General features: G+C 40.4%; 1 protein-coding gene across 5 annotated transcripts in view; it reads right to left on the bottom strand.

Moving 5' to 3' along the window:
* Nucleotides 1-1,257: 1,257 nt before the first annotated feature.
* LOC105940554 (protein mono-ADP-ribosyltransferase PARP14) overlaps nucleotides 1,258-14,582 on the bottom strand; it is a 61,012-nt gene continuing 47,687 nt past the window's right edge. For 4 of the 5 annotated variants that reach the window (XM_076891292.1, XM_076891293.1, XM_076891295.1 and 1 more), the window contains 7 exons: nucleotides 13,945-14,148; nucleotides 11,764-11,846; nucleotides 10,910-11,145; nucleotides 9,721-9,992; nucleotides 8,968-9,122; nucleotides 8,428-8,602; nucleotides 1,258-1,733 (listed from right to left, as the gene is read on the bottom strand). In XM_076891292.1, coding sequence (XP_076747407.1) covers nucleotides 1,453-1,733; nucleotides 8,428-8,602; nucleotides 8,968-9,122; nucleotides 9,721-9,992; nucleotides 10,910-11,145; nucleotides 11,764-11,846; nucleotides 13,945-14,148 — 1,406 coding nt within the window. In that variant the 3' untranslated portion in view covers nucleotides 1,258-1,452. The remainder of the gene's footprint in view (nucleotides 1,734-8,427; nucleotides 8,603-8,967; nucleotides 9,123-9,720; nucleotides 9,993-10,909; nucleotides 11,146-11,763; nucleotides 11,847-13,944; nucleotides 14,149-14,582) is intronic. The other variant, XM_076891294.1, reaches the window with a different exon arrangement.

Here is a 14,582-nt window from a genome sequence, read left to right as displayed (position 1 = left end):
ATTATCGGCCCACCGAGCAAATGCCCGGTATGCCCGATGGCCAGTCCAGCTATGGTCGTGCCATCAGTTAACCCTTCACGTGCCAGCTGTGGCACACATGCCTAAGGTTGCCGACCCCTGATTTAGAAGTTGTGGACATTTCAAGCAACATGCCTTTCTTCAAAGACTGCGTAAGTAATCCTGGAAAACTTCCAAACCTTTATTTAGTGACAAACTGTTCTCACTGCACTCAGTTTCTGTTTCTACACCTGAGCCAGTCAAACCTGAATATCTGATCTGTTCATTCCTTTAGATGAGTCAGTACAAATGTTTTGTAGGCCTGAATAAAACCTTTCAAAGAGAATTTTCATCTCACTGACACTTCTGCTTGTTGCTTTTCCTTAGTAACTTTAGTGAAAAAATATGTAGAAATTCAGGAGGAGGAATCACTCGGTGATCAGGCCAATCATAATAGTTCATAAATGCATCCACAATACTGTGTAGTTAGATTTCCAGGGAGATTCAATTCAATTTTATTCATACATCACCAACTCACAACAACAGTCGCCTCAAGGTGCTTATATTGTAAGGCAGACCCTACAATAATATGCATGTCAGGTTACATTGTAGTGTTATAAGGATTATTTATAATGTTTCACTACAACACTATAGTGTTTATAGTGAAAGGTACAGGTTTGCTGCTGAAGCATAAATACACAGTTAGCCTTCAATCTGATGGATGTCATCACATGAAGCCAAAAGCTGAAGTATTATACAAATTACATTTTTGACTGGTTTGGCCTATTTGTTTGTTTTCAGGATTCTTCACTCAGTTTTGCACAGGTCTGGATGAAAATGTCATCCATGAGGTTTGGCTCAACTTTAAACTTGGAAGGATTATTTACCAATGTGGGATTTCACATTCTGACTTGTATCAGAATCTAGTCAAGAACAGCTCTAGTTCTTTGTTAATTTTAAAGTATTTTAAGGTTTGAGAAGATGGAACGATGGACCATAACCGTAATTTAGACGTATATTAACTTCATAGTAGTGCTCAGTGGAACTCAGAAAATGATCACTGTGGACATCCTCAGTCCTCTGATGAAGGGGAATGTCCTTCCATGACCGAAGCAACATCTGAACTCATTATTATTAAATGTATCCAGTCAAAGCTCAAGTGACTAATTCAGAACAGGATCTGTAAACTCAAACATAACATTATCAACATGAGGCGTGTATGAAATAACCAACAAGAGACTCACTGGAATTGTTGTATTGTTACTTTAATGCTCCTTCAAACTGCATTTGATTAGATTTAAAGTACAAAGTGACACCAGCAGCAGGAAAAACTATAACAGCAGCGCCCCCTTCAAAGACGTACAGTATTTTATATTATCTGACAGAGCTGATAGACTGAAGTTAAATTAAAACACCCAACTTCCCAGACATGTTGCACAGTAGGAGCATGGCTCTTTATGTAAATGTGATGAGGTATTCTGGGTAGGCCTGGATATCATTGAAGACCACAAACATGGTTGGTTTGGCAGTGTTATTTGTGACGCTGTCATACAGGTCTGAGTCACTCCCAGATTTGGGAGGAGGGGTGATCATGCCTGGTTGTCCTTGGGTGTAGTCTCCAACTAGAACTCTGGCCTGGTACATGTGCTTGTGTCCGCTGGTGTCGGGCGTTGCGTAGTTTCTTGCTGAATAGCAAGGGTCCACAGCAAAGTAAGAGCCATTTCCATACATTGCACCTGTGAACAGAGTGAACAAATTAACTGAATACTGGGTTTAATAGACAGACAATTTAAAGTGGAAATTAGAACGCTGCATGTCCACTGTGCTCCCTGTAAAATGACTGCAGCTCACACATTTACTTTACGACACAACAGATTTTAGAGACTGACTTGGATCCCAAACATGTCAAAATGTGGGGCATCCTTGTAAAACATCAAACAACTAGAATGAAACAGACACTTATCCTTACAGCTGAGATCGGGGTCATAACAAATGTGTGTTATTTATTTTAGCACAACTATGGCCAGAGTTTAAACCTGTTCAGACCTTATCCTCTTGATGCTACATGATGTACATCCCCCATGCTCAGTTTGTTCATTAAAAAAGTGTGGGTGAAAAAAAAGCATGAAGGAGTTGTTCTTTGAATGGCAAGATTCAGGCGATGATATCTGATTTAAATGCTTCCAGAAACACACATCAGCCCATCGGTCAAAGGTTCAAAACTGCTGCAGCACATCAGCTGTCTCCTTAAAATTGTGGTAAAAAAAATAATAGTAATAAATACAAAAAAATGTACATAATTAGAGATGGACGATCTGATATTACGTATCGGTCAAATACTGACGTAAATTACTGGATCGGATATCGGAGAGAGAAAAAAAAATGTAATCCGATCCATTAAATATCAGAAAAGCACCTCACAAAACTTGCAACACGGCGTAACTCAGCTCATAACTGTAGCACGTCGCAGCAGTGTGTATTTGTAGCCTCGCTACCAAACCAGCATTTCATCTCTGAGGAAGTTTTCCCCGAGAGAAGTAAAGCAAGTGTGTAAGTTCATCTCTGAATGTTTGTAAAGCGTTCCCACGTAAAGCTTAACAACCGATATATGGAGCGACTGCCTCTTCTTGCTGCTACTTCAATCATGAAACTGATCAATGATCAGCTGATCGTCTCTCTTCTTTGTTTTTGGCCCACTTTGCACCAGAAAGAGGAAACCAGCGGCTGAACAACAGCAGCATGTTTAAGCTTGATCAGCTGTTGTTAGAATTTATTTAATATTACTTTCTACACCAGGATCTTTTTCTATGCAGCTGACGGCTGTAACTGTGCAGGGGCGGATCTAGCAAAGTTTAGCCAGGGGGGCCGATAGGGCATGAACAGGGAAAAAGGGGGCACAAAGACATACTTTTCTTTCTTTTTCTCATTTAAAATGTCGAGCTTTTAATAAATAATTATCTGACACCCAAAGTTTTAATTTGATGTAAAATGAATAGAAGTTCAATTCAATTCAATTCAATTTTATTTATATAGCGCCAAATCACAACAAAAGTCGCCTCAAGGCGCTTCATAGATACAGAGAAAAACCCAACAATCATATGACCCCCTATGAGCAAGCACTTTGGCAACAGTGGGAAGGAAAAACTCCCTTTTAACAGGAAGAAACCTCCGGCAGAACCAGGCTCAGGGAGGGGCGGGGCCATCTGCTGCGACCGGTTGGGGTGAGAGAAGGAAGACAGGATAAAGACATGCTGTGGAAGAGAGACAGAGGTTAATAACAGATATGATTCAATGCAGAGAGGTCTGTTAACACATAGTGAGTGAGAAAGGTGACTGGAAAGGAAAAACTCAATGCATCATGGGAATCCCCCGGCAGCCTACGTCTATTGCAGCATAACTAAGGGAGGATTCAGGGTCACCTGGTCCAGCCCTAACTATATGCTTTAGCAAAAAGGAAAGTTTTAAGCCTGATCTTAAAAGTAGAGATAGTGTCTGTCTCCCGAATCCAAACTGGAAGCTGGTTCCACAGAAGAGGGGCCTGACAACTGAAGGCTCTGCCTCCCATTCTACTTTTAAATACTCTAGGAACAACAAGTAGGCCTGCAGAGCGAGAGCGAAGTGCTCTAATAGGGTGATATGGTACTACAAGGTCATTAAGATAAGATGGGGCCTGATTATTTAAGACCTTGTATGTGAGGAGCAGGATTTTGAATTCAATTCTGGACTTAACAGGAAGCCAATGAAGGGAAGCCAAAACAGGAGAAATATGCTCTCTCTTTCTAGTCCCTGTCAGGACTCTTGCTGCAGCATTTTGGATTAGCTGAAGGCTTTTCAGTGAGTTTTTTGGACATCCTGATGATAATGAATTACAGTCGTCCAGCCTGGAAGTAATAAATGCATGAACTAGTTTTTCAGCGTCACTCTGAGACAGGATATTTCTAACTTTAGAGATGTTGCGCAAATGGAAGAAAGCAGTCTTACATATTTGTTTAATATGTGCGTTGAAGGACATGTCCTGGTCAAAAATGACTCCAAGGTTCCTCACAGCGTTACTGGAGGCCAAGGTAATGCCATCCAGAGTAAGAATCTGGTTAGATACCATATTTCTAAGATTTTCAGGGCCGAGTACAATAACCTCAGTTTTATCTGAATTAAGAAGCAGAAAGTTAGCCGCCATCCAGGTCTTTATGTCTTTAAGACATTCCTGCAGTTTAACTAATTGGTGTGTGTTATCTGGCTTCATGGACAGATAGAGCTGGGTGTCATCTGCATAGCAGTGAAAATGTATGCTATGTCTTCTAATGATGCTGCCTAAGGGAAGCATGTATAATGTAAACAGAATTGGTCCTACCACTGAACCCTGTGGAACTCCATAATTAACCTCAGTGTGTGAAGAGGACTCTTCATTTACATGCACGAATTGGAGTCTATTAGATAGATATGATACAAACCACTGCAGCACAGTACCTGTAATACCTACAGCATGTTCTAATCGCTCTAATAGGATATTATGGTCAACAGTATTGAACGCTGCACTGAGGTCTAGCAGGACAAGCACAGAGATGAGTCCACTGTCAGAGGCCATAAGAAGATCATTTGTAACCTTCACTAAAGCTGTTTCTGTGCTGTGATGAGCTCTGAAACCTGACTGAAACTCTTCAAATAAACCATTCCTCTGCAGATGATCTGTTAGCTGTTTGACAACTACTCTTTCAAGGATGTTTGATATGAAAGGAAGGTTGGAGATTGGCCTGTAATTAGCTAAGACTGCTGGGTCTAGAGATGGCTTTTTGAGTAAAGGTTTAACTACAGCCAGCTTGAAGGCCTGTGGTACATAGCCGATTATTAGAGATAGGTTGATCATATTTAAGATCGAAGAATTAATTAATGGCAGGACTTCTTTGAGCAGTTTTGTAGGAATGGGGTCTAAAAGACACGTTGATGGTTTGGAGGAAGTAATTATTGAAGTTAACTCAGAAAGATCAATTGGAGAAAAAGAGTCTAACTTAACATCAATGGTACTAAGAGTAACTGTAGATAATATTACATCTGTGGGATGATTATTGGTAATTTTTTCTCTAATGATAAAAATTTTATTTGTGAAGAAGTTCATGAAGTCATTACTAGTTAACGTTAAAGGGATGGTTGGCTCAAAAGAGCTCTGACTTTTTGTCAGCCTGGCTACAGAGCTGAAGAGAAACCTGGGGTTGTTCTTATTTTCTTCAATCAGTGATGAATAGTAAGATGTTCTGGCTTTGCGGAGGGCTTTCTTATAAAGCAGCAAACTATTTCTCCAGGCTAAATGATGATCCTCTAGATTTGTGACACGCCATTTCCTCTCCAGATTACGAGTCATCTGCTTTAGGCTACGTGTTTGAGAATTATACCACGGAGTCAGGTACTTCTGATTTGAGACCTTAGTTTTCACAGGAGCTACAGTATCCAGAGTCGTACGTAGTGAGGAGGTGAAATTATTAACAAGATAATCGACCTCTGTTGGGGTAGCGTTCAGATAGCTGCTCTGCTCTGTGTTGGTACAGGGCATTGGAGATGATAACAGTGGGTGGATTATATTCTTAAACTTACTTACAGCGCTTTCAGAAAGACATCTACTTTGATAAAGTCTACTCTTCACCGCTGTGTAATCAATTATTGTAAATGTAAATGTTATCAGGAAATGATCAGACAGGAGAGGGTTTTCAGGAAACACTGTTAAATGTTCAGGTTCGATGCCATATGTTAAAACAAGATCTAGAGTGTGATTAAAGTGGTGGGTGGGTTCTTTTACATTTTGAGAGAAACCAATTGAGTCTAATAACAGATTAAATGCCATGTCGAGGCTGTCATTTTTAGCATCTACATGGATGTTAAAATCACCCACAATAATTATTTTATCTGAGCTCAGAACTAAATTAGATATAAAATCTGAGAAATCAGACAGAAACTCTGTGTAAGGCCCAGGTGGACGATAGATGATAACAAGTAAGACTGGTTTCCGAGTTTCACAGTTGGGGTGGACAATGTTAAGCATCAGGCTTTCAAATGAATTAAAAGTCTGTCTTGGTCTTTCATTAATTAATAGGCTGGTGTGAAAAATTGCTGCCACACCTCCCCCTCGGCCTGTGCTTCGAGGTTTCTGGTAGTTAGAATGACTCGGGGGTGTTGATTCATTTAAACTAACATAATCATCCTGCTGCAACCAGGTTTCTGTAAGGCAGAGTAAATCGATTTGTTGATCAATTATTAAGTCATGTACTAACAGAGACTTGGAGGAGAGAGACCTAATATTTAATAATCCACATTTCACTGTTTTACTCTTTGGTTCAGATGTGGGTACTGTATTGTTCTTTCTTTGTGATTGTTTATGTTTAAGTTGTTTGTTGCTGGTTTTTAGTTTGTTTTTTGTCTTTTTGGAAGCTGACACAGTCTCTATGAAGATGGGTTTTTGGGGGGGTAGCAGGAGGAGAGAAGCTGCAGAGAGGCGTGTAAGACTGCAACTCTGCTTCCTGGTCCCAACTCTGGATAGTCATATTTTGGGGGGTTTAATAAATTTGTCCATATTTCTAGAAATGAGAGCTGCTCCATCCAAAGTGGGATGGATGCCGTCTCTCCTAACAAGACCAGGTTTCCTCCAGAAGGTTTGCCAATTATCTATGAAGCCCACATCGTTTCTGGGACACCACTCAGACAGCCAGCAATTTAAGGAGAACATGCGGCTAAACATGTCACTCCTGGTCTGATTGGGGAGGGGACCAGAGAAAACTACAGAAGTCCATTACTGTATATAGTAACTGTTAAGTCTAATATACCCTAGTAAGCTATAGTACTTTTTCCATCTGTGCAGTTCTGTAGAAGAAAGATGTTGAATCTATTTAATTATTCTTGAAAAATAATTTATTTCTGTGCATTTTTTTTTCACACTGCATCAAATTAAAGTTGATTACGTCGATTATGTCACGGCTGGCGGGGTGAGCCGGTTGGTGTAGGAGAAAAAGGACCCAAAATGCAGGCAGTGGACTGGTGATGAGAGTGATGATTTATTTACAGAAGAGGAGCGACCGAACAGGCAGTGAGACAAGACAAATGACTGAAAAAACCTAGACTGGAAAAACTAAATGACAAACCTAAGCATGAAACGTGGGCTGAGAATGCAGAGAGACGTAGTTACACCAAGAAACACAGACGATATGACGATGAACAGAAGCCAACACACACTATAAATACACACTAGGTAATGAGGAGATGACATGCAGAGGTGGACACAGCTGACACTAATGGACACGATGAGAGGCAGACCTACAAAGTAAAACCGGAAACACACAGACTGTTTTACAACAAAACGCAGGGACCTGAACGGAGCACAGAGGGGAGACACAGCTGGGAGCAATTAGGCTAACGAGACAGGGGAGAGGTAAAACTGAACACACTGACATGAGACATGAACTTTCAGAATAAAACAGGAAACTAACAGACACAGAACCAGACAGGACACTGAACTTGACAGGCAGACTCATGAGCAGACACAATGACACCATGGACAGACAGAGGGAACACAGAGAGTGGGAGCAGGCAGGCAAAGAACAGAAACCTAACAAATGGCAAAGTCACAACAGAATACACACTCGGAATGAACAACAGCATAAGGAAACACAAAACACTGAGTCCTCAGACTCAGGACCATGACAGATTAAGCATCATGAGGTGGGGGATGGTTCCCTGTTTTTTTTTTTTTTTTGCTGGGAGTTTAGAGCCCTATTGGTTAGGTTGCTTACTCTTTAAAATACCAGAATAGGGAGGATGGAGCAGGTTTAAGTTTATTAGATTGATCAGTTTTGCTGAACTATAAAATATTTTGGGTGCAGTGTGTTTTTTGCATACAGGTTTAACGGAATAGCTTTAGTGGTTTTTTTTAACTTGAGTATTAACTTATACAAAATGCAGCAAGATATTAAAAAAATAAACAGTTTTATTGATTAAAAAACACTATATCGGATTCATATTGGTATCGGCAGATATCCAAATTTATGATATCAGTATCGGTATCAGACATAAAAAAAGTGGTATCGTGCTATCTCTATATATAATGTATTTAATGTTTTTATGGGGTAAATAAGTACATGTAATATTTAAATATTTTCCCCATTTCATGGTTGTCCATTTAACCTAATGTTTTTGAGTGGATACAGTGACTGAAACAGATACAGTGACCTGTGACTCAAGGACAGCGTACGGCCTTCCTACCAGTGACTTTATGAAGTAATGAAAAACTGTGACTGAAGATGTGTGGATCATCACACTTACACTGCACCATGCTTTTTCAAATCTCCGACACGAGAAGCTGTGATTACTTACCTCATTTACTTCATCACCACTTAATTTTGAATAAATGTGTTGCAATGTTAAAATGTGTACTGTGTGTGATGGCTTTACCATGTTTTCCTGCGTAGCTGCGGTTGAAGCCTTGTTTGTTGATCAGATGGATGGAGGTGTGAGTGGTGCCGTGAAACAGAAGCAGTTCATTGTTTGTGTGTTTATTCTTCACCTCCATTTGTTTCTTCATGATCTGGTAGTTCTGCCACAGTGACGGATTTTGGACTCGTTCGATCTGCCGACGTAATCCAAACACATCATGTTGGTGATTTTCATTGAAGTACAATAACTGTCCTTCTTACCTCTGTGTCTGCTCTCTAATGATTGTTGACAAAGTAATTATAATTTATTCAACATTCAAATTCTGCTGGCTTGAAATGATCCAAGGTGGCAAAGTCAAGGCTTCAAACTGGGAATGGAAAACCAGTGGGTGATGTCACATGTTTAGGTCCAACACTACAGTTTATGCCAAACCAACTGAAGTTGAAGCTGAGACTTGGGAACTAATTTACTCTCCTTTTGTTTTCAATTATATAAAAAATATAGAATACTTCTGTGTACATCATACAGTCTGGTCCATGTATTTATGACTGAACATACACTGATGATGTTGAGGTTGAGTCCGGTCTTCGTCAGTTCCTTCTTCACATCGTTGTATTCATTAGATGCTGGAGCCACAGCAAACAACTTCAGCAGGTCGTCCTTCATGTCCTCCCAACATGAAGGCAAAGGCAGAGCGCTGGTACCTGAAACAGCTATTATAAGTGTTCAAACTATTTAATTCCACATAAACATTGTATATGTGCAACAGGCTCTGCCTGCAGTTTCATTGGAAAATATTAAAACAACACCGTGGGACTGTGCTCATTAGTTTGTTTTATAAGCTACAGCTATTCAGCTCAGTTTTCCTGTTCATTATAACATTTTAAGCAAGAATTCAATTTACAAACTCACCATTGAAACTTTTCAGCCTTTTCTTGGTCTAAATAGCATTGAAAATTATTATATTGTTTATAAAATGATTAACTAAAGCTGTTTTAATTATTCTAATATATACACAATGTGACTGTGCTCATAACGAGTTGGCGGTTGGTGTTTTGAAGGTCATAAGCTTCATCCAGCATGATAACTGGGCTGAAATATTGCAGAATGACGTAGAGCACAGCTGCATGCTTAGGCATACACATTATAAGGGTTAGAAATAGACTGGGTCAGGGAGCCCGAACAAGATGTTGTGAATGGAGCCTTAGAATCTCTTCAGCCTATGGTTTGGTTTGATGGAAAACGTTGGACACATTGTTCTGTGTTGTTCCAGCAGGTTAAATGAGGACTACGTGCACATTAATGACTCACCTTTCAGGTCTTTTCGATGGAGCTCCACGTCATTACGTCCGTTTGCTGAAACTGCTTTTTCACGCTCTGGGTCGGCGGTGTACGCGTCATTGTTGATCTTGATCTTTGCTTTTTGTTTAGTCTTGAAAGCTTCCTCGAGGGTGAGGTTGGTGTTCAAGTCAAAGGCCACCATTGACCCATTATGGTCCTTAAATCGCCATTCCACCTGCTCACTCATCTCCAAGGCCTTTTTCATCAAGGCCTCCGCCCGCTCCACCTTACGGATGATGTCCCTGATGGTCATCAAATAAAAAGGTAAAGCAACACTTTAACATGTAACATGTTAAACCTAAGAATTAATCAGTGTTGGGACTAACACGTTATTAAGTAACGCGTTACAGTAACTACGTTATTATTGTGGTAACGAGCACGGTAACTAGTTATTATGCCAAAACCGGGTACACGTTAGTCGTTACTGGGATTTAGATAGGCTCGTTATTCGTTACTTCGTGTGGTGGCTATCGCGGAGCTTCCACAGATTCAATAACATTAGCAAGTTGTGGAAGCCAGCAGGTGGATGAAGGAAAAGGGAGGCAAGAGCAGAGACCCGAAGCGGCCGCTGGTCCGAGCGTCAGGTGAACTGAACTTCAGGTAAGAAGTTATGACCTGCAGTCCATCTGGGTCAGATATAAACCAAGTTTAGGTGAAGTTTATTTTCGTTGTGCTGACATTTTGCGTACTGCGTGCTAGCTAGCATGACGGAGTTTCTATACAGCTGGGTGGTGCTATGTTACTGATGTTGAACTTTATTTTGTTCATAAGGTTAATTATTAGAGTTGCCAACCGTCCCGTAAAAAACGGAATCGTCTCGTATTCAGAGACAATATTACACGTTTCTTATTGAGGTGAAAAGGAACAGTTTGTCCCGGACTTCAGCTACAATGGAAAAGACAAAAAGCTGGATTTATTCTGTCTTCTCACCCCCCCTCTCCTGTTTCTACTTCAATCCTGAAACTGATCAGTGATCAGCTAATTGGCTTTTCTCTCTTACTCTCTCTTACTTTGAAAGTAACGAGTTACTAGGGAAAGTAACTGAGTTACTTTTGATAAAAGTAACTACTAATGTAACTAAGTTACTAATTTAAAGTAACTTACCCAACACTGGAATTAATGCATGTCAATGGTTTATGTGGCTTTCCTGTTTTCTGACCTGACTGCAGACTCAGCAGTGTAGACATCTCTGGTCAGACCCTCCAGGTGGATCTCCGGGTCCTGGTCCTCTGCTCCTTTGTCCAGGCGGATGCTGACTGTCAGTTCTCTCTGCAGAGCCTTCAGCTTTTCCATGTCAGCCTGTGACAGCTGACTAATGCAGGGGTCAGAGATGGTTTTCTGTGCCTGCTCAGTCCGAATCTGCTCAATAATCCTCTTCTTGGCCTGACTCGCTGCCTGCAGCATCAGACAAATGTGTGTTAATAACAGAGATTTAAAGACAATAATTTTATTTTTATTCTACTGAGTGTACTGAAATTATATCTTCTTGACAACAAGACCAGCAGTTACTTCAACTCAGTGTCTCTGAATATAATATTGGTTGCTCAGAGACAAGCAAAGATTTTGGCTTTCATCAGAATCAGAATACTTTATTGATACCTAGGGGAAATTATCTTTATACATGATCTATATTTACGATGGTAGTGAACCTCACTGTGATGAAAGACTTGATGAAGCTGAACTCTGAAGGAGCTGTGGATTCATTCTCTAACAATGTTTTCTGAACTTTCGACCAAACAAGGAAATCTATTTCTCTGCTGCTTTTGTTATTTATGCTAAACTAGCCTCGAGCTCTGCATTACACATGTAGGAAGATCTGAGATCAATATTATTAACAGGAAGCGACTGTGTGTAATAATATATTTATACATGACTTCTGTAGGTTTGTAACTGCTCTGTTGTCTCATTTTAACTGATAAAGAGAATATTTAAAGAAAGGGTTCATTGTAAAATGCACCGACTTCTGTCTAGAAACCAAAACCAAGGAAAATCATAAAGTGAATGAATTTGTACCTTGTGGTTATCGGCACACAGCTGAAGCACTATGGGCTCAAACTCCTCCCTCTTCAAGACCAAGTCAGAAGCACTGATTTTTTCTGCTCAGAGCCCAAAAAACAAAGTTAGAGTATGAAATGGCTCAAAATTACACTGTGTTGTATTATAGCAAAGACGTTTTGTGGTCAGATCGGATGTTACGTGGATTAACAAGGTTTGTGTCAGGTGTTAAGAAACCAGAACACTGATGAGAAGGCAGAAGTGGGCAAGGGATGAGAACAGCACCCTTGAAGAGCATGTGGGACATGTGGAACCTTTGATACCCAACATCCAGCCTGATGGCAAAATAACTAGTAGCTCAGTGTTCCAACAAGGAACCAGGCGAGATGTCTTCCCCCCCACATGAGATTGGGTACCAAGTGTAAATTCCGGTTCTTTGGATTCTTAGGGCCAAGAAAGACACGGCTCAAAAGTGGTCTTTTTACTTTAAAAATTTATCTTTATTTTACATATCCGGATATGGAGACCTTAGCACACAGCACACAACCAAAGGTCTGAAGCACAAACGGAAGCCTAGGTATTTATATACTTGCTCTCTAGTGTGCATCAAACAGCCTAGTTGGTTTCACTTTCACTTCATTCTAGCTGCAAAAGCATGCAGTTTCCTGTCAGCAACAGACTGGAGAGATGTAATTGGACTTTAACAAACAGAGAGAAGGTAATCAGAACTGAGGGGATTGTACTGGCAGCAGGCACCACTGAAAAATTTAGAGACAGCTACAAGTACCTGGGAATCCCACAGGCAAGTGGGAACCATGAGGAGGCTGCTAGGAAAGTCACAACTAGGGATGGGTACCGGTACCGGTTCTGACATAAACGGTAGTAACCAGTCCGAAAAGCAGTGCACATTTCGGTGCTTTATTTCGGTGCTTTTTTTTCCTGAGCTGTGATACACTTTGGATTCTAGCCAATCATTTTATGTTTCCGAGGATAGTAGGCGGGTCCAGGTACGTATGTTCTTTTAGAGCAGAGCTACAGATTAAAAATGTCCAAGGCGAAGCGGTCAAAGTCTGGCTGTACTTCACAGCAAAAGATGCAAACTCAGCAGCAACAAGTGCTTTAAGCTGATACTGTGATGCTGTCAAAGGAGGTAACACCTCAAATCCGATGAAACACCTGGCGACGAATAGCGTTTTTTTTAAAAGCCGAAAAATGCGCCGTATTTGATAGCTTGCTGCGAGACCTCACACCGAGCACATCTACTGCGGGTGTGGTGCCTGTTATCGGACCCGGAGTTAGCAACATCCCCCAAAAACCCGAGGAGGAAGAGTCCTGGCCCCTAGCCCTGCCAGTGTAGCAGAAATGATGAGGATGATGATGCAGCAGCAGCCGTTCTTCTCTGCGTGAGTAGCTTAATGTTGTTCGTGTGTAATTTACGTTGAGTAGGCTAACCACGTTATTACATTAATGCATGTAAGGTGAACTAGCAAACATCATCATAGCTACATGCGGCTGTCTTCTTGTTTGATGGCAGATGCTCCCTTCACCCTGGCCAAAAAGGCTAAAATGACCAAAGAAAAAGTGGGAAACAGTTAAACATGAGAGGTTTTTGGACAAAGTTTGTGTTTTTTCATTGGTTAAGCACTGCTTCCAGCCAAGAGTGATACCATATATGCCCCATAGCTGCAGAAAAGGCTAACATTGTTAGCTTTATGAAACCTTTAAGAAAATAAAGCTGTTTGCTACAGTTTTTAACCTCTTAGGACCTGGAGTCCACATATGTGGACATCACATTTTGGGTTATTTTGAACAAAATACTTAATTTTGCTCTACAAGGGCCTGATATCCAGTTACGAGGACATTATACTGCTACTGTTCTATCAAAATTTTAAATGAATATCCTCATATGTGGCTCTCATTTTTCTTAGAAACAAAAATCAGGTATAAAAAACCCCCAATCTGGTAATTCTTTGTTTTTACATTTATCGGGCCCCAATATGCCCAAATATCAAAGAGAAATTTAAAATGCATGCTGTGGAAGAGAATGGGTCTTAAACCAATTTCTCTTCTTAGTTCCAATCAACTAACCGTGATGTTAAAAGGTGGTAAAGATGTAGCAGCTTTACCACCTTTGGTTTGGACTGTTTTTTTTTTTATTTGTTCCGTCAAAAAGAGAAAAAAAACATTACATTGTGATACCTTCAGTTTTGTCAACAACAGTCTTCTCCTCCACCACCTCTCCTTGTCTCTTTTCCATTCTCGTGTGAAACTCTGTCAACATGGTTGTCTGGAAGATCAGGATCCTCACACTCTGAACAAAACTCGGCTGTTTCTTCTCCACAAACTCCATCACTGCATCAACCATGGCATCAGCCACTGTTGAAGGGCTGACCCCTCCCTTACCTGACAGGCAGAAACAGAGCAAACATTCAAGATTCAGCTTAATTCAATTTTATTTATATACCATCAAATCACAACAACAGTCAGGGATGAGGGGAGGCAGATAGGGCATGTTGAAAGGGAATTTTTCTTTCCACTGTCACCGAGTACTTGCTCATAGGGTATAGTCTGATTTTGGGGGTGTTCTCTGGATTGTTTTAAGGCCTTTACCTTACAATATAAGGCAGCTTGAGGGAACTGTTGTTGTGATTTGGCTCTATATAAAGAAACTGAATAAATGAATGAATGAAAAATGAATTAAAAAAAGATGTTAATCTCAATACATGTTTCTTAAAAACATCATATGTGGAGTGTTAGATGTGCAGTGTTCAAGGCTGTAACAACTGAATTATTAATTTGGTTAATGTCTTATTTAAGACACACATGCTGGTCAAGGA

This window comes from Maylandia zebra, linkage group LG12 (genome assembly GCF_041146795.1).
Source record: "Maylandia zebra isolate NMK-2024a linkage group LG12, Mzebra_GT3a, whole genome shotgun sequence".
Taxonomy (NCBI): domain Eukaryota; kingdom Metazoa; phylum Chordata; class Actinopteri; order Cichliformes; family Cichlidae; genus Maylandia; species Maylandia zebra.
Note: the sequence above shows the minus strand (reverse complement) of the source record. Positions and strands in the feature narration are given on the sequence as shown.